Source organism: Heteronotia binoei, chromosome 8 (assembly GCF_032191835.1).
Source record: "Heteronotia binoei isolate CCM8104 ecotype False Entrance Well chromosome 8, APGP_CSIRO_Hbin_v1, whole genome shotgun sequence".
Classification (NCBI taxonomy): domain Eukaryota; kingdom Metazoa; phylum Chordata; class Lepidosauria; order Squamata; family Gekkonidae; genus Heteronotia; species Heteronotia binoei.
Window position 1 is genome coordinate 3295860 of NC_083230.1, and position 27409 is coordinate 3323268.

The following is a 27409-nucleotide window of genomic DNA, read 5'->3' on the forward strand; positions in this document are numbered from 1 at the left end:
TTATGACAATGCGCCTGGTTTTTTACTTCACTTCAGGATTAAATTCCATTTCTTAAATAAATGATCCTCCAGCTAGGATTTTTTTTTTGTGCTCTCATACATTTAGGATTTAAATCCCAAATATTTGAAAGTACTGTCAACCAAAGGTGAAGCCTGGTCTAAAGCAGTTTGGCAGTATTACATGTACTTTAATCATCTCGCTCAAGTTTATCGTTTCCATATCAGAGTCTGAGGCTTTGTACAAATGTAATAAAGAGATGTTATTGCATCTGTAAAATGTAGATATCCCTTAGAGCTGCCACAGATCAATCAAGGCAATTTTCATATTCAGCAAATGTTCACATATTAGAACCTTTCATTTTTCAAAGTCAAGGTGTTGCTTAGATTAAATGTGCTTTTTCATAACCCAAGGCAGTACTTTTCATACCTTTCTGCTTCAGGACACATTTTTCTGTATTGAATTGTCTAAGATCCAAGTACAGTCTGCAGAGAATTCGGAGGTATGTTCCATCTTACACAGAGAGCCTTATTGGGCCTCACTCTCAGTTTACAACTGACAGATGGTCCCAGAGCATATTCCATATTCTTCTGGATCTAGATTCTAGCTAGGGGAAGCTAGGTAGCAAGCTATCTTTTGAGGAAGTCTTCTTGACTAGGAAGCTTAAAGAACCCCAAAATGTGGTTGCAAAGCCACTGTCCAAAGAAGCAGTGGTCTGGTATTTGTTTCCTCAAAATTAATTTGTCCTCCTTTTAAACATTTCCATACTAATTGATTGGAAAGGATGGATAATAAAGAAGGAATGTTTTAACTAACAGGTGGGGAAGAAACAAAGTAATAAAGAAATGACTATGGACCTTTACGAATGGAGAAGTCTCTGCTGGGCATCTCTGTTACAAATGGCATATTTAATACATGCGTGTGATTTATAGAGGCACTGTCCTGTGGTCAAGAAATGATCAGTTGTTGAGTTCAATGAAGTCTAGCTATGAAATAAGTAGGAGACCAAACAAATAAGCAGGCTTTGACTGAAAGTCCCAGTACCAGAAGGATACAGTGGAGTTAACTGGCAAGCACCAAGGCCTTCAGGAAGTATCTCTGTAGTCTCATGATGGCACCATAATATAAGGAAAGGGAACACAGGTTGTCATAAGTGAGTATGCACCCCCTTTGCCTTATGAATTCATTGGGAAAGTTGCAGGGTAAGGATGTTTACCCAACAGCAAAATATGAACAGCCCCCATCAGGTGAGCTTATCCAAATGTCTTCCTGCAAACACCTATAGCCAATATTTAGGGATGCTCAGACTCCTACAAGTTTGGCACATATTCTGCTCATCAGCTGCAAGCAAAAAGCTGATTTTTCATCAAGCAACTGTGCTGTCCATGAGCAACTGAGGCCAATTTATTATTTATGTATGGATCACCCAATACCTGAGTTCATAGGGCTCTGGGCAATGAACAGCAATAAAATAAGATTCAGTGTTCATAATGGCATTAAAATTACAGTATAAATTAAGCTTTTAAAGACTCATTCATAAAACTATCTCCAGATGGTGCATAAATTTATCCTCAAGCAGTTCCAGACTGTGTCTCCTCGTGGGCACAAGAAGGAAGAGATGGCAGAAAAGGTGGAAGAGAAAGGTGGAAGGTTGCTTTCAATAGTACTGTAGAATACATTACAATTGACAGTTTGTTACCCAAAATGGTCTCATCTCAATGTTGGAGGAATCTGAGCTCAAGAGACCAGGGAACCAGAGGGGCACAGGAGATCATACACCTTTGTTTACGGATGTCAGGTTTAGAAAGAAGATTCCAGATTTAAAAGGTTTAAATCTTTTACTTGCAAAAATATGTTGGTTTAAAATCACACTCAAAGCAATCAAAATATACACACACTCAAGAACCAGAAAAACATGAATGAAATGTGGAGATTTTTAGGATTATGGATAGGGTGGCTAAACAGGCAAATGCAATTTTGAGCTGTATCAACGGAAGTATAGTGTCCAGATCACCTTTCCAGAAGTGCAGAGGTCCATGATGACAAAGTACATATGAACATATGAAGCTGCCTTATACTGAATCAGACCCCTGGTCCACCAAAGTCAGTATTGTCTACTCAGACTGGCAGCGGCTCTCCAGGGTCTCAAGCTGAGGATTTTCACACCTATTTGCCTGGACCCTTTTTTGATGATGCCAGGGATTGAACCTGGGACCTTCTGCTTCCCAAGCAGATGCTCTACCACTGAGCCACCATTCCTCCCCAAAGTACAAGAGACGTGGGAGGGCATGCATGACCAGCATGTCACATCCACAATACCTAAAACTAGCGTAATGGGGATGTAACCTGTCTAGATGACCACAGGCTGCACACTGAGGTGTGGTATACCGCTGTGTTTTATGCTATTTTGAGTGGGTGATCTCCCCCTCTTGGAATGTAGTGGCTGATAACAATTGCGGATGGGTTTTCTGGTGTGAAAAAGGTTTCCTGATGGCTGTCAGGAAGGGTTATAATGGTTTGATGTTTAGAATAATTTATTTTGGTACTCTGAGGGAAGGAGACAGGGACGATAGTTTGATGTTCAAAGGATATGGATATAGGAATTAGGCAGATGTTGCTAGATAGTTGTAAGAATTGCAGATACTATACCTGAGAGACTCCTTATATCTGTTCCTTCTTTGGGGAGGTGGCAATAGCCCCTGAGGATGCTATTTTCAACCTTACACAGAAATCTTTTGCTTGAAGCCTGGGCTGGTTTCTTAGCACAGGCAGAGTGTTACCACTTGGCCTGAGTTTGGAATCTCTGGTTTAGGTCAGGAGTGGTGACCACAACTTTGAGGCGCTCCCACTAAGTTAAGCAGTGCCTCTACACTACAAGCTTTTCAAGAATGCACATTTTCACAATGTCTGAGTGTGACACACTGTTCCTCACCATGCACTGCTCTGCAGATAATTATTTCAACAAATAGTGAACAAGAGCTTATATATTGAATTGTCTGCTGAGAGCCACTAGACTGCAGAGAATTACTTTTTGATGTTTGTCTAATCCATACTATCAGCATTATTTTGCATATGCAATTTTTTTGTACAGACTTGCTAAAATGAATTTAAACAGGGATAAATGTAATGTTCTGCATTTAGGTAGGAAAAATCCAGTGCATAATTATTGGATAGGGAAGACTTGTCTTGGCAGTAACAAGTGCAAAAAGGATCTAGGGGGTTCAGTGGACCATACAGTGAACATGAATCAACAGTGTGATACGATGGCTAAAAAGGCAAATGCAATTTTGGGCTGTATCAACAGAAGTATAGTGTCCAGATTCCATGAAGTGCTTTACTCTGCTCTGGTAAGACCTCACCTGAAATATTGTTTTTAATTTTGGACACTACATTTTAAGAAGGATATAGACAAGCTGAAATGGGTACAGAGGAGGGCAACAAAGATGGTGAGGGGGTCTGGAGACCAAGTCCTATGAAGAAAGGCTGAAGGAGCTGGGTATGTTTAGCCTGGAGAGGAGGTGGCTGAGAGCTGATATGATTGCCTTCTTTGTCCTTGAAGGGCTGTCACATAGAGGATGGTGCAGAATTGTTTTCTGTGGCCCTGGAAGGTTGGACCAGAACCAACGAGTTGAAATTAAATCAGAAGACTTTCCAGCTCAACATTAGGAAGAACTTCCTGACAGAGTGGTTCCTCAGTGGAACAGGCTTCCTTGCAAGGTGGTGGTGGGTGCTCCCTCCTTGGAAGTTTTTAAACAGAGACTAGATGACCATCTGACAGCAATGCTGATCCTGTGAACATATGGGGAAGTACTTGTGAATTTCCTGCATTGTGCAGGGAGTTGGACTAGATGACCATGGTTCTATGAATTCATGAATTAATTTCTATGAATTCATTTAGAACTGAGCAGAAAGATGGTTTCACAAAACCTTTCATCCCCTGCACTCTGAGTGATTTTTTGAGGCTTGTGAGAAAATAAGGCTGAAAACACTCACTTGTAGAGTCCAACCTAGAGACCAACAAAAAGCAAAGCTTTAAGAGATTGGAGCCACCCCAGTACAGAAAGTAAAGAAGCAACTTCATTGTCTGATCAACAGTACCTGAGGCAGTAGCGCTTCCTTCTGTGAAGCCTATTCAAATGGGGACAATGTTTTCTCCTGCATATGCAGAGAATGCAAACATGGAGATGTAAAATTTCCAGAAATTTTGCAAAAATTTAAATACCAGCAATACTTGCTGTCCTATCAAACCTAAACTAATTTTACTGCTTTAACAACAGAAAATGCATTATAACTTAACATATAAATGTTTTAATGGAAATATTTATGGAATTAAAACTGCCCTCATTTTCTACAAGCAAAGCTGCAAATATATCCAGTGCTTAAGAGAAAACCGCAAGCTGATGCACTCTATACTACCTTAGCCATATGCATTAATTTTTGCTATCCGACAAGTAGAATAAATAAAAGTTAAACAGAAAACACAAGCTTTGTGTTAAATTACATATGATATATATTTTTGGTCAGAAAAAAAGTCAATAATAATACCTGCTCAGCTAGCTATAGTTCCAGCAAGGTGCTGTCTTCCTCTTCCTATAGCTATTGGTTAGAGAGAGCTCAGTTCTCAATGACATTTTTCTCTGAGGCATCAGTGCGGTTTCTGTCCCATGTCCTTTTGATCTTTTTGTCCCTTCAGCAGAGTAGGACAATAAGCTATTTGATACCCAATGTGTGAGTATATGTGTCATAGCGGTTTGAGGAAGGGGTGAAAAGGAGACTCAGTTCAAACTGGCTAAAGAAGCCATGAAAGCCCTGCATGTTGCCCTCATGAAAACCAGGCATCCTAGGTGCAGAAATGCATCTTACATTTAAGAGCTGCATGTATCTACAGCTTACCCACCTTGTCTTTAAAAGCATTTCAGTCAGTCTAAAAGACAAAATATTTCATAGGAGGTGTCCCCTCAGTACTCTCCCAAACTTTCAATTTTTCTATTAGAAAAAAAATTAATAAATCCATCTCCCCCCCCCCCTCAAAAAAAGGAAGGGGATACTGTTTGTTTTTTCTTCTTTTGTTTTCCAGGTCTTCATATTTCTATGCAAGCATTACTCTGGTTTTGAATTGGCTTCATTTGCCTTTATTGATGTAACAAAAGCTTGAAGTCAATCAGATTTGATGTTGTGATCCTTAACATCCTGTCAGTGTGTGCCAGAGGGTAACCATTTCAGTTCACAGTAGAAAAGCTAGATTCAAGTCTAGAAGACCAACATCTTCCAATAGACCACCATCTCAAAAACATAATCCATGGTCCAGGAATCCAAACCTTTCCTGATGACACCATCAATGTAGCCAGTCATTTATCTGAAGTATTGTTCTTACTTGTCCTAAGCCACAGCCTTCGACAGGAAGAACCGACTAAAACACAACTTGTTCTCCCAGCTCATTCATAGAATCATAAGAGTTGGAAGGGGCCATGCAGACCTTCTAGTCCAATCCCCTGCTCCATGCAGGATCAGCCTAAAGCATCTCCGACAAATAATCATCCAGCTGCATTTTGAAGACTGCCAATGAAGGGGAGCTCACCACCTTCCTAGGCAGCTGGTTCCACCTCTGAACTACTCTGAACATAATTCCCCCCCCCCCCCTAATATCCAGTCGGTACTTTTCTGCTTGTAATTTGAGCCCACTGCTTCAGGTCCTATTCTCAGCTGCCAAATGGAACAGCTCCTTCCCATTTGGCAGCTGAGGATAGGACCTTCTTACCCAGAGGCACACAGTCTCTTTTAATTCATTCAGGGCTATGCTGGGCAGTATCATTTGTTCCAACTTGGATCAGCAAGAAAGAATGATCTGTGGGCTTGACGAGTCTTCCCATCCTTTCTGTCATGCACCTGATAGACAACATACCTCTCAATATGACAAGTCTGGTCAGCACACTTTGGGCTCTCCCCCTCTGAGCAAGGAATCTCCATTTACCATTCTCCTCTCAGAAACTTGAGTATTCTCATCCACAGTGGCCTGAGAAATTCATATGAAGCTGCCTTATACTGAATCAGACACTTGGTCCATCGAAGTCAGTATTGTCTTCTCAGACTGGCAGCGGCTCTCCAGGGTCTCAAGCTGAGGTTTTTCACACCTATTTGCCTGGACCCCTTTTTGGAGATGCCAGGGATTGAACCTGGGACCTTCTGCTTCCCAAGCAGATGCTCTACCACTGAGCCACTGTCCCTCCCCGTCCTTCAAGCTTTGTAGAGCCTGGGGAAGTAGCCTTGTCCCAGCGTTTCAGAATCGGTATCTGTGGAGAGATCCTGGAACTTAGCAGCAGTGGCTCAGATTGTCTCCTGATTTTCCAGCTCCAGAGGGTTACATTTTTCCATGCATCCTCCTCCTGTGTTGACTTCTCCATTTGCTGAGGTACTTTTCCTCTTCCTCCTATTGTCCTTTCAAGAGCACTTCATGGGTTTTGTCAAGGAAATCCTCACCTTCCTTTATACACTGTAGTGTGAACAAGCGTGTTTCAAGGCCCCGAATCTTCTCCTCCAGTAGGGCTACCAACTTACACTTGCTGCAAGCGTAACTGCTGCTACTCTCAGTAAAAATACAAATATCCCACAGACTTTACACATCAATGCCTCAGTTCCCTCACCAGCCGTGCTGCTGCAATCCATTTCAAAATTCAAAATTCATTTTTAGTCTCTATTGTTATTCTGTAATTTTAGATTTTGTTTTTAACTGTTGATTGTTTTTATGATGTAACCCGCCCTGAGCCTGCTCTACAGGAAGGACAGGCTAAAAAAAATAAATCAAAATAAATAAATAATCTGCTTATGCATCCAACTACAATTCATTCATACCCCACAAAGGATTATCATTGCCAGGCTCTGTTACTGCTTGCCTCTCTCACCGATATATATCTTCTGGAAGGCAGGGCTAGATCCCCAGCAAGTGACATCATTACCGTTGAAGTTATAAAGCTGCAAGCATCAAATCCATATAAATCCACAGATTATAGATTCATAGGAAAGCTAGCTGGGAAAGGAACTACAGATAACAATCATACTACAAGTTCTCATGTCAAAGTTTCTGCCTGAAGACATTTTTAATATGTTAGTGGTCTGAAAAAAGATAATTTTTATAACTTTTCTTTGCAATATGAGAAAATACTGAAAATATATTTGTGAAATTTACACTTCATTTGGGGAAAGTTAATAGTTATAAATGACAGTTCTTAAACTCCATACAGCAATTGTTTACCATGAAGATGTACTTGCATCTTCAAACAAACAACTGAATTGATGTCAAAATTTATTTTTTTCCAGCTTCACTTAGGGTTACAAAAGGGTTTTCATTGGTTGAGTTTAATGAAAAAAAGATTTTTTTTCAAGCAAGGCTCAAATAAATTGAAATTTTTCTGCAGTTTAATTTTCTTGGTTTAAAAAATCCAGTAATGTACAAAATCTAACCTTAAGATACAACACCACCAAATACTTCAATGACATATGAATCCACCATTATGCTGCACAATTCTTGAATGTTCCCAAATTCAAAAATAAGTTTATGTAGCTAATACTTATATAGTCTGTTTAGACTTGCCCGAACTCCATTGTTAATATGACTTGTTGCAATAAATGCATGTATGAAAATTGCCCTGTGATTCTTGGAGGAAAGGCAGGATGGAAACTAAACTAATAATTATTATAATTTAAAATATACAAGAAAATTATTTAACAGCAATTTGAAAATTCAGACAAAGATTTTTAAAAAATTAGATCTCTTTGTTATACAAGGACTAAACACTGAAATTTCAGGTTGTTTCAGAGGCATTTTCCCTCATGGAAAAAAGGAAGAGAGAGCCAAATTATACATTACTTTTTTTCATGTGTTCCTCACAGCCACACAGCTATTGTGGAGAACAGCTTCTTCCTCCCACAAAGAGAAGGCAAAGAAGCTTGGAACTGCCCCCCCCCCCAGCAGTTTCTCACACATAAACTTCGCTGGGGAGACTTATTTCACCCATTTTTCTGCTCCTTGTGCAAAATGCTCATAATATCGCACACAAAAAACTGCTGACAGAAGGAACGGAAGATTCTATTCACTTACCGTGAAGTCTTCCTTCTCGGTGGTTCCAGAGTGGGTCAGTCCTTACTCCTGGGTAATAGCTCCTCCACTCCATAAGCGGGGCCAGAAGAACTTTGATCCCGCAGGGGAGGGGCTTGCCCTCTGGAAACCCAGTTGGTCATCTTGCCTCACCTCCCTGTAAACTTAGAACTACATTAGAGGGAACTTCCAAACAACCCAAAACTTGGGCCCCTTGACTAATGCAAAATAAACATTGTCAACTCAACACTTGCATCTGGTCAGTGTCATAGTGCCCCCCATTGGGTGGCATGCTCTGTCCTCTCTGATTCCTTCTGATTGAGCACTACCCCTTACTAAGGGAATACCTAAGGAATAACAGGTTCCAAGACGCTAAGCAAAGAAGGAAGCCGGATCCGCTATAGAAAACAAAATGGGCGGGCAGGAATGACCCACTCTGGAACCACCGAGAAGGAAGACTTCGGGTAAGTGAATAGAATCTTCTGTTCTCTGGTGGTCCCAGGAGTGGGTCAGTCCTGTCCTTACTCCTGGGATGTATAAAAGCAGCACCCCTGGGTGGGGCCAGCTCAGCTTTCAGCTTAAACTGCGTGTTGGAGAACTTTCCTACCAAAGGCTGCATCAGCCGAGGCCCTTTTATCTATCCTGCAATGTCTTGTAAACGGGTGTACAGACTTCCAGGTAGTCGCCTTACAGACTACCTCCATGGAAAGAAAGGATCTGTACACTGCAGGCATGGCTGCCCCTCTGAAAGAATGGGCCATAACCCCCTGTGGAGGGGGAAGTCCCCTAGCTTTGTAAGCCTCAATAATGCACCCTCTCATCCATCTACTGATGGTAGAGGTTGAGACTCCTTTGCCCAAGGAGGCTTTCTGAAAAGAAACAAAAAAGAACAGTAGTTCTGAAAGTTCTAGCCCTATCTAAATAGAAGCTCAATGCCCTACAAACATCCAGGCAATGCCACAGTTTCTCTTTAGAATGTTGTGAATTAGGGTAAAATGAAGGCAGAAAAATGTCCTCTGACCGATGGAAGGCCAAATTAACCTTGGGAACAAAGGCAGGGTCAGTACAGAGAACCACCTTGTCTTGGTGAAAGAAACAAAGCTCCTTGTGGGTAGACAGGGCCTGTATCTCTGACACCCTGCGGGCCAAGGTGATGCTCACTAGAAAAACTGTTTTAAAAGTAAGCTCTTTGAGCCCACAAGTTGCCATGGGCTCAAAGGGCTTCTGACACAAAGCATTTAGAACTAAATTTAAATTCCAGGTGGGAAAATGGTGCAACTGAGGGGGATTGGTTAATGACACCCCTTTAAGGAAGCAATGTACATGGGGGTGATGGGAAATTGATTTATCCTTTTGGGTCCCCCTAACTGCTGAAATAGCTGCCACCTGCCTCTTAAGGGTACTGGTGCTCAGACCTTTCTCCAAGCCCGCTTGCAGGAAAGCTAGAATCTCGGGAAGCGAATCTCAGGGGATCCAACCCCCTAGAATTACACCAGGATTGAAATGTCTGCCACGTAGCATTAAATGTTTTGTTAAGGGACTTTTTCCTAGAGGCCAGCATTGTATTAATGACATCTTGCTGGTACTCCAGGGCCGCTAGTTGCCCCCACTCAATCTCCAGGCAGTGAGATTGAGCATTTCTGGACGTGGGTGAAAAACACCCCCCTGGTTGAGCAGGTTCCCCTGAATGGGTCTGATGCTGCCAGTCTCTTTATGTCCTGGAACCAGGCTCTCCTGGGCCAGAAGGGAGCCACTAGGATCACTTCTGCTTTGCGATCCTAAAGACTTTAAAAGGATCAAGCTAGAACCTGTGTGGGAGGAAACACATACCGTAGGGCCTCTGGTCCATCTGCGTTTAAAGCGTCTGTGGCCATGGTTGAGGGGTCTCTGTTTCTGGACATGAACTGGGGAACCTGGTGATTGAGGTCTGATGAGAACAGGTCCACCTCCAGATTCCCAAATTGTGGGCAGATCTGCCTGAATACCTCCTAGTGGTAGGACCACTCTGCCTGATCCATCGTCTGTCGACTCAGTCAATCTGCCACTATGTTGTCTCTTCCCGCTACATGTGTCGCTTTCAGAGAAAGTAGATGTGATTCTGTTCAGAGTAGCAGGTTCTGTTTCTCATTGTGTCCTGGATCTCATCCCTCAGAGATACAGGACACAACGAGACGACAAAGGCTTTGGCCGTCATGTTGTTCGTCTGAATGAGTACATGCGATCCTTGTAGTCGTCCTGAGAATTGTAGCAGCACCAGCCTTATGGCCCACAGTTCCAGTAGGTTTATGCTCTTTGTAGTTTCCTTGATGGACCATCTCTCTTGCGCTATCTCGCCTTTCATGAGGGCTCCCCAGCCGAAAAGGCTGGCATCCATGGTCACCACCAGCCTCTGTAGTTCCTTCAGTATCTGACCTGCTTGAAAACAGTCAGGAGCCTGCCACCACTGCAACCTGTGTTTCAGCTGTTCCAGGATGGCGATCTTGATGTGCAGCTCGTGACATATCTTCTCCTGGTGTGGGCACAGTAGGGTCTGTAGTGGTCAAGTATGAAATCGGGATCACTGAACAATGTCCTGACAGGAGACTAACATGCCCAGGAGTTGGGTAAGTATCATGATTCTTTATCTGTCCTTGTGCAAGACCTGGGACAGTAACCGTAGGATTTCGGCCTTTCTCTCCTCTGAGATCCTTACCCTGTCTGAGAGCATGTTGATTTGTACTCCTAGGTGAGTTATCCATTGAGTTGGGATCAGGGTGCTTTTCTCTAGGTTTATCCCAAAACCGTGAGTTGATAGAACCTTCATCGTCTCTGTCAGGTTGGATTCTTTCTTTGTCCTGGAGGGGGCCTTGATCAGTATATCATCCAAGAAAGAAAAGAGGGATACCCCTTTTAGCCTGAGGACTGCCACTAGGGCCACCAAGACATTTGTGAATACATGCGGTGAAGACTTTAGACTGAACGGGAGAGCTCAGTACTGAAAGTGAAGTCCATTGTAGGAGAACCTGAGGAAGGACAGGTTTCTTACCTGTAACTGGTGATCTTCGAGTGGTCATCTGTGCAATCACACATATGGGTAATCCGCAGGATTGGCCCCGACCTCGGAGAGTTCAAAGCAATCTTGATCGTAGATCTGGCGCGCCTCCCACTTGTCCTGGGAGGAGACAGCTACTGAGCATGCCTGGACAAGGGGGAGGTGCTTAGCCACTCAGTTTCTTCCCGCCGCCGGATAGGTGGAAATAACTGTGCTTACTAGCTTCCAGCAGCGGGGAAGGCTGGGTGGGTCTGTGTGATTGCACAGATGACCACTCGAAGATCACCAGTTACAGGTAAGAAACCTGTCCATCTTCTTCGTGGTCTCTGTGCATTCACACATATGGGTGATTAGCGAGCCATTTCTTCGGAGGTGGGTGCTGGACCTGTAAGAACATGAAGGGTTAGAGCGTAACGTAATGATAGTGGTACTCACAGTGGTTAGTCGAAGATCGATCGTAGCACTGCTTGTCCGAAGGAGGCATCTCGCCGGGCACGGACGTCGAGAGCGTAGTGCGAGGCGAAGGTAGATGTGGAGGACCAGACGGCTGCAGCGCATATGTCCTCTATAGGGATGCCTTTCATGAAGGCAGACGAGGTAGCCACGGCTCTGGTTGAGTGGGCTCGTATATGTTGAGGGATTGGTTGTTTTGCCAGCTGGTAGCAGAGTTCGATGGCAGCAACAATCCATTTGGAGAGTCTCTGAGTAGATATTCTGCTGCCCTTATTATGGGTAGCGTAGGTGACAAAGAGTCTAGGGTCTTTACGGATTTGGCGGGTTCTGTCTATGTAGAAGGCTAGGGCTCTCCGTGCATCCAGGTTGTGGAGTGCCCTTTGTCCCGCGTCCGCGGGGTGCTGGAAGAAGGCTGGTATAGTGGACTGTCTTCCTAGGTGAAAGGTAGAGACGACCTTGGGTAGGAAGGTCGGGTCAGGTCGGAGGACCACCGTACTGTTATGAAATATCGTATACGGTGGGTCTGCTCTGAATGCGCAGATGTCACTGGCCCTCTTGCCTGTGGTGAGGGCCGTAAGTAGTGCCGTCTTCCATGACAGCAGGTGTAGTGGGATGGAGGCCATGGGCTCGAAGGGTGGTTTCATGAGTTGGCTCAGGACTAGGGACAGGCTCCAGGTGGGTAGAACTTGTTTGATTGGTGGGTGTAGGCGAATGATGCCCTTGAGGAAAGCTCTGGTCGCGTGGTGAGAGAATACCGTTGTGCCATCGATGCGGGGGTGGAAGGCAGAGATGGCTGCCAGGTGTACCTTCAGGGAAGAATACGACAGACCCGCTCTGGAGAGCGTTAGGGTGTAAGTTTGAGGGAGCTGGATGAAGGTATTGTTGGACAGGAGCAGCAAGGTCGTAAACCAGGGTTGGCGCGGCCACCATGGAGTTATGAGGATGCAGTTTGTGTGGTCTACCTGAATCTTCTGTAGAACTCTGGTGATAAGTGGAATGGGCGGAAAGAGGTAGTGGAGTGTTCCTTTCCAAGTTTGTATGAAGGCATCCCCCCTGGAGAGGTGGGATGGAGGACCTCTCATGTAGAAGCGGGTGCATTGGGCATTTGACGGTGAAGCAAATACATCTATCTTCGGTTGTCCGAAGATGCTGAATATCTGTCTGATGTATCGGCTGTTGATAGACCACTCGTGGTTGTTGGTGGAGTGGCGGCTCAGGGCGTCTGCCTGGGTGTTCTCGGCCCCTGGTAGGTGTACGGCCGTGAGGAAGATGCCCTGGCTTATGCTCCAATGCCACAGGGCTAGGGCTCTCTTGCAGAGTCTGACGGAGGCGGTGCCGCCCTGCCTGTTGATGTAAAAGACTGTGGCGATGTTGTCGGAGGTGATCTGGACGTGCTGGTTCCTTAGCGATGGGAGGAAGGACCGCAAAGCCTTGTGCACTGCGATGAGCTCCAGGCAGTTTATGTGGAGAGAGCGTTCGTAGTCTGTCCACTGGCCCTGCACCGTGAGGTCTTCCAAGTGGGCTCCCCATCCCCAGTTGGAGGCATCTGTGGTTACAATCACCGAGGGCGGTGTCTGCTTGAATGGCATGCCCTTGTAGAGGTGACGTTCCTTGGTCCACCATTTGAGGGATGGTACAATGTGTAGTGGAAGGGTGAGCAGTGTGGATTGATGTTGTGTGTGAGGGCGGAAAGTTCTTACGAACCACATTTGGAGGGGACGCATGTGCAGCTTCGCAAACCGCAGAACTGCTGTGGTTGCTGCCATGAGGCCTAGCATTCTCTGGAAGGTGAGCGCTGTTTGGGAGCGCTGGGCGATGATAGTGTTGGCCAGTGACATTATGGCGAGTGCCCTGTCCTGAGGTAGGAAAGCCGTTTGCGAGAGCATGGAGATGTCTGCTCCTATGAATTGGATCCTCTGGGTAGGGACTAGTTTGGATTTTGAGAGGTTGACTAGGAGGCCTAAGGTGGCCAGGGTGGAGAGGGTGGTCGAGACGTCCAGTTGTAGTTGCTCCCTGGAATGGGCGACGATCAGCCAGTCGTCTATGTACGGGAAGATTGATATCTGCTGCTGGCGTAATGTGGCTGCTACTACTGCCATGCACTTGGTGAAGACCCTTGGTGCTGTGGAGAGACCGAAGGGAAGGGAGCAGAACTGGAAGTGCTGCTTCCCTATGGCGAACCTGAGGAATCTTCTGTGATGATGGTTGATTGTAATGTGGAAGTAGGCGTCCTGGAGGTCTATGGACGCCATCCATGCTCGTTCTGGGATGAGCGGGAGGATTGCCTGAAGCGTGACCATACGGAATTTCTTGTAGGTTATGTGTAGGTTGAGTTTGCGGAGGTCGAGAATGGGTCGGAGTCCTCCGTCCTTTTTTGGCACCAGGAAGTACCGGGAGTAGAAGCCGGTGCGATGGTATTGGGGTGGGACTGGTTCTATCGCGCCTTTGTCCAGCAGAGACGCGATTTCCGTCTGCAGGGGTGCGGACGGGGGTGTGGTGAGGAACCGGTGGTGCTTTGGAGTGGACGTAAACTCTATTAGGTAGCCTCTTTGAATGATGGCGAGGACCCAGGCGTCCGATGTTATGGTCCTCCAGGCAGTGTAGAATGGTTGTAGTCGTGTTGATGGGTTTGGCTGATGGAGGGAGACTGGACGGCTCGGGGCAGGGAGGTCAGAGAGACGGTTTGGGTGTGGTTGAAGGTTTCTTGGTTGTTTGGCGTCTGTGTTGAAAGGAAGGTTTGGACTGCGGTGGTTTGCGCTTCCATGGTTCCTGTTGCCGTGGGGATCTGTTCCCTTTGTATTGGTTGGACCTCCAGTTCCTTTGTCGATTGGTTTGGGTCAGAGGTTGGGAGACTCCCAGTCGTCTTGCCCTCTTCCTGCCATCGTCTACAGATGTGAGGATGTCATCTGTAGAGGAGCTAAACAGGCCAAGGCCATCAAAGGGCAAATCTTCAACTTTGTATTTGATGTCTGGTTGGAGGGAGGAGGACCTGAGCCACGCGTGTCTGCGGAGTGCTATGGCTGAGGCCAAGGTTCTGGAGGAACACTGTGCAGCGTGACGGGCAGTGTTGATTTGCTGTTTGGTTACTCTGGCCATCTCCTGCAGGGTGGTGGTGGCTGACTTTTGGGATGCCTCGGGCAGGGATGGTACCAATGCGGCGAGGGAGGTGGTCAGGTTGTGGGTGTATGCGGAGAAGCATGCCATGTAGTTGAGGATTTTGGTTGTGGCTGTAGTGAGGGCGTAAATCTTTCTTCCGATCGTGTCGAGTTTTTTGCCCTCCCGTTCTGGTGGTACCGGGTGTCTAGTCTGCTTCGACTTCGAGGACGAATGTACAATGATCGAGTTCGGAGCCGGGTGGGTGAACAGGAACTTGGAATCAGGTGCGTGTATCTTGTACAGCGCTTCAACCCTCTTGGATGTTGGCGGTACCGATGCCGGTTTGTCCCATGCTTCTTTGAGTGTTTCTAGTAGAACGGGGAGCATTGGGAGAGAAGAGCTGGATGGAAGATCCGCGTGGACTAGATCAAAAACGACGTCCGAGACTCTGGGAGCGTCTGTATTGAGCTTTAGATTTAGCGAGCTTGCCATGTTTGCTACAAGGTCGAGGTAGGATCTTGGGCCTTCAGACGGTGATAAGTCTGCTGGCTTGGCTATGTCGGAGTCTGGGGATTGTAGGTCCGAACCCGAAGAGTGGTCGGAGTCGGAGAGTTCCTCCTCGGATCCGTCGTCGGTTCCTTGAGGTAGGTCGGGCTGAGGTGTTGTCTTGGGAGCCGTGTGTAGGGATTCTAGTGGTGACGGGAGCTTCGGTTCGGCGCCGAGGTCCGTAGGGTCGTCATGGTGGTGAAGCGATTCGATCGATGCAGTTTGGAGTCTGTGTGTGCGATCTCGGTAGCGCGGAGACTCTTGGTAGCTGTGGTAATGGCGATCGTGGGATGGTGATCGTCGGTGCCGTCTTCGGTGCCGTGGGGATGGAGACCTAGATCTCGATGGAGAGTAATAGTAGTGTCTCCCCCTGCGGTGGCTGCGAGAGCGTCGGCGGCTGCGGGACCTGGTGCGGCGGCGACTGCGGGACCTGGTGCGGCGGCGACTGCGGGACCTGGTACGGCGGCGACTGCGGGACCTGGTGTGTCGGCGACTGCGGGACCTGGTGCGTCTGCGACTGTGAGATCGAGGTCTAGTCAGGGGATCTCTCGGGGTCGAGGGTTCTCTGGTGAGCGCGTGGGCGTCTATCGGCTGTGAGAGATCTATGAATTTAGTGGGGTCGAGAGTGTGGGTCCTAACGGATGCGGTAGAGTGCGTATCCAGCAGCTGGTCTGGTGGGGAATTCGGAATGGACGGCGACTTTGATGAGATGCGGATGATTTCCAACGGAGTGATTGACGGTGTTGCCGTCGACTTCGACGTCGGAGTCTTCGGCATCGATCCGGAGGCAGTGGCGGTCGGGTTCGGGGCCTTCGGTTTGGTGGTCGGGTTCGAGGCCGAGTCGAGAGGGCGGGTCTTATGCTTTTTTGAGCTAGTGCTACCCGTCGGGTCCGAGTGGGCGGAATCGGAGCGGCGGCGCTTTTTGGGGTCGTCCGACTTCTTAGAGTGCTTGCCGGTCTTAGGCTTACAGGGAGTCTGTGCCACGGAAGCTGCCGACTGCGCCTCTCCCACGAGGTGTGGGGAAGATGGCGCGGGTTGTTGTTGTCCGCCACGCGGCATGGCCGGTCGGAGTGAGGTTTCCATGAGGTGGCTCTTGAGTCTCGCGGCGCGGTTCTTGCGGGCCTGTTTACCAAATTGGCTGCAGTGCACGCAGGAGTCTGGACGGTGTGCCTCTCCAAGGCAGAACAGGCAAAGAGAGTGGCCGTCGGACGAGGGGATTTTGGATGAGCAGCTGGTACAGCGTTTAAAGATTATCTTGTCCCTTCCTTCCATCCGCCCGGGAGGGGGGGGGGGAGGGAGGGGGAAAGTCCAGAAAGATAGTAAGAGGAGGCTTTTTTTTTTTTTTTTTTTTTATACGATACCAGGAGAAGTAGAAGATGAAGAATTGAAGCGAAGAGAAGGTAGTTGTTGGAGATTGCAATGAAGAAGTTGGAGATCAACGAGGAAGGTGCGATCCGGTCGGCGGTAAGGAAGAAACTGAGTGGCTAAGCACCTCCCCCTTGTCCAGGCATGCGCAGTAGCTGTCTCCTCCCAGGACAAGTGGGAGGCGCGCCAGATCTACGATCAAGATTGCTTTGAACTCTCCGAGGTCGGGGCCAATCCTGCGGATTACCCATATGTGTGAATGCACAGAGACCACGAAGAAGATCTTTCTGTGTGTCTGGACTACAAGAATATGAAGATAGGCCTCTGATAAGTCGATGGATACCTGGAAATCTCCCTTTTGGATGGAGGAGAGAATGGATCTTAGGATTTCCATTTGGAACATCCTTGTGACTAGTTTCTTGTTTAGCCACTTGAGGTCTAGGATGGCCTGAATGTCGCCGTTCTTTTTGGGCACGATGAAGAATACCGAATAGATGCACTGAGATCTTTCCTGTAGAGGCACTGGTTCGATTGCTACTATGTGTAGCTGGTGGTCTATGGCTCCTAAAATCAACAGGTTTCTCTGGAGACGAGTTCATGGGGACTTCCAGGAAATGACTGTGGGGGAGGAACTTGAATTCCCTTGGTTACTGTGTCTATGACCCACCTGCTGAGACTATTTGTTCCCAGACATGGGCAAACCTCTGTAGTCTTCCCCCTATTCCTGAGTTGTCCCTGGGGGCTAGATAGTCACGTAGCATTTGATTTCTTTGGTCCCTTGGAGGAGGACCCTTGCTTGTTGATAAAGGACTGTCTCCCCTCTCTAGCCTTGGACTGCCATCTTAGTTTGAAAGTCTTAGATGAACTTGGCTTAAGATCTCATATACCATCATGAAAGGACTGGAATCTCTATTCCTGTCCTCTCTAAGCTTAGAGGGGAGGACTTTCTTCTTGCCCCTCTCCTCAATGAAGAACCTATCAAGGCCTTCTCCAAAGAGTTGACCCCCTTTGAAAGGGACTGAAGCTACCTTGGCTCTGGCTGTGGGGTCCGCGTTCCAGTTGTGGAGCCAGGTGTTTCTGCATGCTGTCACTCTGAAAGCCGTAGCCCTAGTGGATTGTTGAACTGCATCTAGGGTGGCGTCTGCAGAAGGAGCCGCCGTTAGAGCTATCTTTTTTAGGTCATCCCTAACTTCCTTGGGGAGGTTCGTGTCGGCCTTAGAAAGGGCTGAAGATCATGAGAATATAGCCTTGGAGACCAGTGAGGCTGTGACAGATGCCTTAAAGGCATTGGATGAGGATGTGGTCTCTACGTAACGCCTGCTCTATGTGCTTGTCTGTAGGTTCCTTGGGCATGCCATCCACATCCATAAAAAGGATTGAGGATTATGCCAGGCTATTGACAGGGTCGTCCACAATAGGTAGCTTGAGTCATTTTGTGGCCTCTGGCATGAGGTCATAGTGCTTAGAAAACACCTGATGGGTGGCTTTAGGCTTGGCTGGGTTCTCCCACTCTGATCTGATGACAGAGAAGAAGCCCGCTGGAAGAGGAACTGTGAGCGGTTGGGACCCAGATTTAGGAACGCTGTCATCGGTGCCCATTGGAAACTCTGTTTCCTCTGTCTCTATTACCTTAGCGGTATAGTTTAAGCTCAGTGTTCTGATCATTTTGGGCATTAACTGATTGTATACATCTGCAGTGGGGGGGGGAAGCCTGTTATGTGGAGGTGTAAGGGTTTCCTCCTCCTCCACTGAAGAGTTCCCCATCTTCATTCTCTGATGACTGAGAAGAAGAGTTTGACATCTCCTCTTGATCAGAGAACAGGCCAGTAAGCCCCTGGTGGGATTGGTTTGCCTCCCTTCTCTGCTTGGGGACTGGGGACCAAGTATCCCTTCCACTATCTTTGGTGCCTTGCCTAGGATGCTTCTTGGGGGTGGAGGGGGTTTCTATGACTTCTGAAGTCATCTTCCTAACCTTCCTCCTCACTAATTGCTATATCCAAGAACAAAGGTTGGATTTAGCATTCTCCCCAGATAAGTCCATGGGCTGGCTGATTGAATCTTTCTGCAGCAGCAATGAGTCGGGCAGTTCAAGTCCCTGGCTGTCTCCTCAATTTCCTTTCCCCTGGGGAAGTCTGCAGGAGAAGCCATTTTGAAATATGGGGGAGTTCTGTGGGAAGAGAGGGCAGGGGTAAGATAGCTGCCTTTCCTGCCCTTTCCATGTTTTACTTTGCTAATGAGGCCCTGAGTCTATTAGGGGCCCTTAAGAAGTCATCAAACCTTGCCTTGCACCCCCATTGGCTGTGGCCCCGGGCCAGAAGGGAGGGGTCAATCCCTTTTAACATCCCCTGCACGCTGTAGTATCTTTTAAGTCATCCAGTTGGGGGGGCGACACTTAGTTACCATGGGGGGGGGGTATGGGAAAGGTCTGCTCCCACCCCCCTCCGGGGTTGTTTTCTGCACCGCTTAATCCTGGGAGGGGTCTTACCAGCCAGTACCAGGCAAACGGCTTGCATCTCACCGGGCTCCTTGAAGGTCATCTCCTCTGCGATGCTCTACTGCCACCTGGTGGAAGTGTTCAGGAAACCAATGCAGGCAGTGTGTAGTTCCTTCCAGCATGTGTTGTCTCCGCTGCTTTCCCCTCGGCCCGGGGAGTGCTTGAGTGCATGAGAGGTTGAAGAGCGGGGGGTGAGTTGTGCACCGTGGCCTTCCTGCTGCCGCACTGGGCCGAAAAGGGGGGGGGGGAGTTTTTCCTCTGCAGCCGTCTGAAGAGCCAAGTAGGCTGTAGGAAGGAGGGCAAATGACGTCCGCATTTCCTTCCCTGCCACCATTCGCCTCTTCTTCTTCTTCTTCTTCTTTGTTGTTGAGTCTTTACTCCGGGTACTAAGCTCTAAGAGCTCAGTCGGCATGTCCTGCCCAAACAGCAGGGCCAGACAGCACTGGGTTTCCAGAGGGCAAGCCCCTCCCCTCCAGGATCAAAGTTCTACCAGCCCTGCTTACAGAGAGGAGAAGCTATTACCCAGGAGTAAGAACTGACCCTCTCCTGGGTGTCAAGCACGATATTTCTGTGTGTTAGATCAATACATTTATTGGCATCCAATTCCACTCACTCTGTTTTGGAAGCTCCTCTTTCCCATAATTGCATTTCAAAGCTGGCTCCCCCCCCCCCCCCGCTTTTCTCGCCTTTCTTTTCTTTTCTCACCTCTGGGTAGAAAACGTAGGAATGCAAGTAACTTTGATGATAGAAAGAAAGGAGGCACCTCCCCCGAATTGTTCCCATTCATACCGCTTATCAAGAGACGCAGGTTATATGGCTGTAACCAGGGAACCAGGCAAGTTATAACCGCATAATAACAACGGGTAGTATTTTGAATATCTGTAGTAATTCACAATGGTATGTTATGACTTGAAGCTATCTCTTCTATTGCCTTTGAAGTAGCCCTTAAAACATTATGCTGTGTGACACACTGTATCACTCTCAAGGTATCATACCTTGAGCCAACAACGGATTATCAATAAAACGAGTCTTTGTATCAAACAGCTGCTTTTTATTCGAAATACTGATGCTTGACACTGGGACCACCAGAGAAGCAAGAGTCCCTCCTCCCTCTTTTGTGCATGCCTCACAAACCCTGTTTGTGCTTTTTGTTTCCCTGCATCTGCTGTGTAGCTGTGGGGAACAAGTGAAAAAAGTAATATATGGTTTGGTTGAAAGATATTGATAAAACATGTCACGTAGGAAAGCCTTCCAACGTACCTACATAAAGGAATACATCAAAATAGCAGATGTTCATCTTTTAGCGGACAGGACACCTTCACCTTATGCCGCTCTCACATTCATCTTCTCAGTGCGGCTTCCTTCCGATTTCACACTATCTGCCCCGCGGTTGCAACAAGCATCGGTGTTTTCGCGCAGCAAACAGAAACTGGTTTTTAACCATGTCTGTTTGCTGTGCAAAAACAGCGATGCTTGCTGCAGCCCCAGGGCAGATAGTGTGAAACTGGAAGGAAGCCATGCTGAGAAGATGAATGTGAGAGTGGCGTAAAGTGAGTGCGAAATCGATCTAAAACTTATTTACAAACCCCCTCATCATTTCATGTTTATAAGCATCAAAAACTCTTTACTGGCATTACCTATAAGGCAATAAACAATATGGCTATAATTCAAAGCAATATTTTACATATCAATCAGCCACAGGAGATTCAAACTGGAACCTTCTTTGGAAGTTTTATTTCTCCTACAGCAGCTCTCCTCTCTAGAGAGACAAGCCACTCTCAGAAGGCAGTTCGCCCTTTCAGGAGGAACATAGTAGGTAATGTTCCCAAGAATGCAGGACTATTCTGCTTCCCACTTCAAGCAACAGGCCCACATGAGGAGCTGCCAGAAAGAGGGGGTGGGGAGAGAGTCAACCACCTATCCTTACGTGCATGAAAGTGTACATGCTCATGGGCCTTTTGGAAATCCTGCAGTTGTACCATTGCAAGAAGTTTGAAGCATCCTCCTTGGTTTCAATGCTAAGCCCTTTCCTTTTTGCAAATCTCTCGTCAGAGATGGTTATAAACTTACAAAATGACTACGACATGCTGAAGAACTATGATGCATACATGCATGGGACTCCAGTGTTATGCTACCAGCAAAGGCAGACAGAAGTCAAGAATGTAAGGGGCATGTGCTCATACATTTTCCCCTATATAAAAATACCTTGCTTCTACATGCTGGATCACAGCCATAGTTCTCATCAGCTTTTAAACGCTGCATTTTTAGGACAGAAAGAACACATGGTGGCAGAACAGTTTGTCTGCTGTAATTTTTTTTTGGGGGGGGGGACTAATTATGGGGAAATGGCTGGGTTATATCCCATTTAATCCTGAGTAGATATAAAGGATCTTTCATTTTATAAATAAAATTTAAGGGGGAAAATAAGGCAACATATATATCATAGAAAATAAGATTTCATAAAGGGGTTTGTTTAAACAAAGAAAAAGACAAAAGAATTTTTGAGTCCCAATTGCAAGCAGTTCTTAAAACATGGATACCCTGCAGGGAGTATTAAGTTATTAAAATATTCTGTTCAGTGTTTATATAAACAGATACTGTCAGAAGTAAACAATCAAAGTGGTTTGATTGTTGCCAAACATTATTTAAGAAACATAAATAAAATATCTCAAACTATTAGATACTGTATTGAAGCCAGTAAATTCATGAATCAGTTCTTCAACCTAATTCAAAACCAGGATTAGAATGCATAAATAAAAACACAAATATTCATGGCCTTTTAAAAAAGATTTGCTCAATGAGAATGAGAAGAGGAAGAAACAAAAAAGAAAGTAATTTCATGTACTTTTTTAGAATAATCCACAGTCTTTTAGGTTATTCTTTATGATGACATCAGTGACAGCATCAAAGACAAATTGCACATTTTTCGTATCTGTGGCACATGTGAAATGAGTATAAATTTCCTTCGTATCTTTTCTCTTGTTTAGGTCCTCAAATTGACATTGAATATATGCAGCTGCCTCTTCATATGTATTCGATCCTGAGGAAAAATAAATATACAAGACTTCAGTTCTAAAAAAAAATAACCATTAAAGCTGAAGCTGTGGGAAAAGGTTTTCCTTAAGATCTTTTATTAAAGTGAATACATTAAAGCTGAAGCTGTGGGAAAAGGTTTTCCTTAAGGTCTTTTATTCATTTTTTTTTTCCAACAGAAAAATTGAAAGGTTGGGGGAGTATTGCGGAAGGGGAACCTCCTATGAAATATTTTGTCTTTTAGAATGAGTGAAATGATTTTAAAGGTGGGTATGCCATAGACATATACCGCTCTTAAATGCAAGGTGCATTTCTGCACCTGGAAGGATACCTGATCTTTTATGAGAGCAGCATGCAGGACTTTCATGGCTTCTCTGGCTGGTTTGACCTGAATTTCCTCTTGTGGATTACCTTTTCACCCTCCCTCAAACCACTATAATACATATACCCAGAGGTTGTGTCTCAAATAGCTTATTGCCCCACTTTGATGGAGGGACAAAAAGTTATAATTATGCATTTTCTGTTGTTAAAGCAGTAAAATCAGTTTAAGTTTGATAAGACAGCAAATATTTAATCCCACCCACCTCATAGTTTCAAAATTTCTGGGAATTTTATATCTCTATTAGTTAGTAGCTCTGCATGAAGTATGTTCACTCTAGAATTGATTGGTAGATCACTTTGTAAGAACGATGATATAAAAAGATTTTTTAATTTGATATTTCTGTTGAGCATGTGGCTTGGAAATCTGATGCCACTTGTAGATAAGAGTAAAAATAAACCCAATTATGATATGGTGTAAATAAAACCCACTAAAGTCCTGAAGTATTGTTTATATTTTGTATGCAACTGTGTAACTTTGCTTCATGGTCAATAAAAGAGCCATTGCCTCTTTTTTGGCCTATTTCCAAACAGAGAATCAATATTCTCATTTCAGAGGTTTTAAAACAGTGATACTTGCTCAGTGGCTCAGGATGTAGGTTTGCCAACCTCCATGTGGGATCTGGAGATCTCCCACTTTTACAACTGATCTCCAGCTGGCAGAGATCAGCTTCCCTGGAGAAAATTACTGAAGTAAACACTGAAGAAACAATGTTAAACACAATATCAATTATATATTCTAAATTTCATAACTTTTACATACACAATCATATAACCCAAGTGTTACAATTCACAATAGCCACAGACTTGGATTCCAAAGTAAATACTGTCTCTTTAAATCACCATGCAAGCTGCAACAGAGAGGTTTGGTAAATGTCACTATACTTCCCCAAGGCTCTAGTTGGCGTGTATTCTATATTCACTTCCCAAACAGTCAATGTTTGTGTCAGAGCGATCCTGAATCAAGGCTTAACTGTAACAAACAAAGGAATCCATGGCAACTGGAAAACAGGATCTCCAGAAGAGAGAAAGGACTTGCTTTTTGTAGAACTAATAGGTGATTTCGAATGCCTTTATCAGCTCTATCCCTTTTTCAACAAAACAATTATTTATGGAGCCACAGATAATGTTTGTTCAGATCAATGTGCACACTTTGGAAGGGGGAGGAAGGTAAAGGAGATTGTGAGCCGCTCTGAGACTCTTTGGAGTGGAGGGTGGGATATAAATCCAATATCTTCTTCATCTTCTTCACACTTCTGGTCTCTGCACCATATAATTGATATTGTGTTTAACATTGCTTCTTTGGTGTTTACTTCTTCAGTCATATTTACACTGAAGCCTGTATTTCAGCCCCTGGAGAAAATGGCTGCTGTGAAGGGTGGACTCTATAGCATTGTAGCATGCTGAGGACCCTCCCCAAACCCTATCCTCTCCCAGATCCACCCCCAAAGTATCCAGGTATTTTTCAACACAGCAATCCTACTCAGAAGACATATGTGGCTTTTTGACATGCTGAGCACTGTTCACCAATGTGGCACATACAATGTTTCAGGAAAGGGGACAAGGTTCTTGCTTGGTGTGGCCTTTGGTTGGAAGCTGCTTCTCACTTTGAAACAACTGCCACCAGAAGAATGAGGAAGCTACAAACCTTCCTAAAGTGCTGACCTCATACCAGGAATGGATGTGGCTCTTTTGTTTGATGGTAATTATGAGTGTGGCTCTCCATGATGCATGAAGTGAGTACCACTGAGTTTTAAGTAATCGTTTCAGACATTTTGGTATTCTGAAAGATAGTATGTTAAGAACAAATGCTGACTGTAATATGTGTCAACAGCTTAATAAACCAGATTTAAGGTGATTTTTACTTAAGTCATTTTGAATTTATAGATTAAATAGTATTTTTATCAATAGTCTATAATAAATTTATTAAGCAATTAGGAATTATTCATCACTGTTTTTTCCCTATCCTTAATGTGAATTTCATAATGTTAAAAGAAAGCTTTTAAAACAAATTCCTAAGCCCATATGAGTCTGGGTGCCTCACACACACCTGTCACAGGAGAGCTGAAAGCATACCTCTTAAAAGAACGGCAGTATTCCATAAAGTGTATCTAATGTGTATTCTGAAGCTAAACAAACCTTCAAATCCTGAGAAATGGAAGAGAATGTAATCTTTTCCAGAATTTTTCCCTCCAACACACCAGCACTCCTCCTGCTGATTTTAAAGGGGAATCCTCTACTGTTTCTAGAATGTTCCTTGGCATAGTTCCTCATTGGAGCCACAGGTACAGTTGAACACCTGCTTCTGACTTTTGACCTCTTACGAATAAAGATCAAAATTCACATCACCAGTCAGTAAAATGAACACAAATCACCCTATGTTCATTAACATATTATACAGATAAGTACACTCAAGATTTTTCCTGCTATCTTTTTCTGCTTAAAAATTAAGTACCTGTATATTCTGGGTAACAAATTGTGAGAGGACTCCTTTTGATTTTTTCTTCAAAGAGATCCTTCTTATTTAAGAAAAGGATAATAGATGTGTCTGTAAACCATTTATTGTTGCAGATGCTGTCAAACAATTTCATGCTCTCATGCATCCTATTCTGCAATGGAAAGAAATTACTACATATTGCACAGTCCTCACATATATATCACATAGACCTTTGCTTACGAACAATCAGGAAATAAAAACTATTTTATGAAAGTCAGGGAGCAGAATTTTCTCCCCATGACTAAACGCTTCCAAGCAGAAATGAAATGGTCAGTTAGCTGGATAAAAAAAAATCAATGAGCCCGTACACTGATTCAGCAGGACACATTAATCCTATGCAGAATTATCCCAGTCAAAGATAACTAATTTCATCTTAAAACAGGAGTAATTCTGAACAGGACTGCATAGTTAATCACATACGTAACTCTCAAATTGATGGATGTGTTTTTGTTGCAAGTGAAAGAGTAATGGAACTTATGAAATATTGTAGACAGGTATGTAAAGGAGAGTAGGAAAAAGAATAAGGCAGTTCTTCCACTGGTTATGTCTTTCCTCAACTCTTGTTTAAAGTTAGAACTGGAACCAGGAGGGGAAATGTTCAGGCAATAACCAGAATCCAAATAGTTTACCAATGCATACAAAACAGACTTTGACTGTACACAGCAAGTTAAAATTTATAACACAAATACAATCATGAAATACATAGCTTTGATATAAAGTTTTGAGTCCACTGTCCAGTTTGGGTGTACTTTTAACAATAAGCAGAATTGCCCCCTGCTGAATCCACTGAAGTAAACTGAAGTAAATGGGCTTAAAAGGGTGCACTATGCTTAAGATGATACTATTATGAACCAGAAAGATAACTTCCTAAAAACAATGGACTGAAGTTTGGGTTTTATAATTATAGTTAACAATGATAATTAGAGAGACTTTTGCTTTCAAAATTGATTTACTTGCCATTTCCTCATCTTCAGCCAGGACCAAGTCATAATCACTCAGAGCCACACAAAAAATTATGGCTGTGACTCCCTCAAAACAATGAATCCATTTCTTCCGCTCTGATCGCTGACCTCCAACATCAAACATCCTGCCAAACAGAAAACATACGTTTAGTGGTTGATTTTAAGAATATATCATTTTTAAGACAAGAATTCTATTCCTGTTAATTCTGGTTTGAAAACAGAGGCCCAAAAAATTCTAGCCAGTTTACATTCTGCTCCAAAGGGGGTTTCTGATTGGGTGGCCCCCAGCACAGATGCACTCGGATGAGCTCTGTGGTTTAAGCTTATTGAATCCAGCTAATTAATTGCCGGTGAACATTGCAAAATATTTCATTCTTGTTTGGAGAACAAAGTCTGCTGAGAAGCTCTGTAAGCCCAGACAGAGCAGGAGTTGACTAAGCTTACTGAGATAACCTAGCTGAAGCTAGTAGTAGTACTTTATTCACGGTCATCCGACCAGCTAGCTGAAGCTAATAACAAGATTACAGGGAACTTCCCTACTCTTGAGATAATGAAACTGCTATCAAGAACTTCTCAGCCAGATAGGGAAATAGACGGGTGAGTGGTCTGTTCATCTGGGTTTTTTTTAAATCTTGGAGTCAGGGGGAAATAAATCAGATTCATTTTGCTATTATCTGAGTTCTACACTGAGGAAAATCAAAAGATAAATAAAGCACACAAGGAGAATTCCGGGCAGTTTATGACTTTAATTGAGAGACTGCTCACTCAGAAGAAAGGGGACAAAGAACTGTGCTTAGACCTATAATCTGGAGTGGCCCTAAGAACTCCCCCACACACACTTACTACTATATATTACAGGCTATGGACCAAAAAAGGATTTATGTGCCAGGGGAGACAAAATATCCCCACTGAGCAAGCAATCCAGAGTAGATGTTTTGTTCCACTAAAGCTACAGAATAGGCTTGATTGCCTGGAAGCTGAAGCTGAAGAGAAAGGAGATGCCAGGCTGAGGAAAATTATACTCATGAAGTCAACTTTCTGCCCTCCCAACAGTTTTTGAAAAATTTGAGGGGTTGGACTTCCTTGCAAATCATACATTACTTAATCACAGAGTCGCTCCAAATTTTTTTTCGCAAACTTAATTTGATCAAGGGCTTGCTGCAAGATGCTGGATGGGGATATCAATACAAAATATAACAATTCCACAAATGTCCTATTAGACCTACCTCCAGTGATGAGATTATTAAGGAGCTAAATGGGAAAAGTCAGCGAGCTCTTGAAACTACCCTCATCAACTGTAAGAACAATTCTTATACGCTGATCTATGATCCACTGTGTGTGGCTATAAATGTTTTCCCATACTGGGGAAAATATATTAATTGGGCCTCAAAATAGCAGAGTAAAAGCCATCTGGCTTTTCTACTCAAGACCGAGTCTGGTGATATTGACCTCACAAAGGTGGAA

At 44.8% G+C, this 27409-nt stretch overlaps 1 protein-coding gene across 2 annotated transcripts in view; it reads right to left on the reverse strand.

Moving 5' to 3' along the window:
• Positions 1-20105: 20105 nt before the first annotated feature.
• The window catches only part of GNAI1 (G protein subunit alpha i1), a 28565-nt gene continuing 21261 nt past the window's right edge, over positions 20106-27409 (reverse strand). For both annotated transcript variants that reach the window (XM_060244664.1, XM_060244665.1), the window contains exons 6-8: positions 25941-26070; positions 24942-25095; positions 20106-22115 (exon numbers count right to left, since the gene is read on the reverse strand). In XM_060244664.1, the coding sequence (XP_060100647.1) occupies positions 21925-22115; positions 24942-25095; positions 25941-26070 (475 nt within the window). In that variant the 3' untranslated portion in view covers positions 20106-21924. The remainder of the gene's footprint in view (positions 22116-24941; positions 25096-25940; positions 26071-27409) is intronic.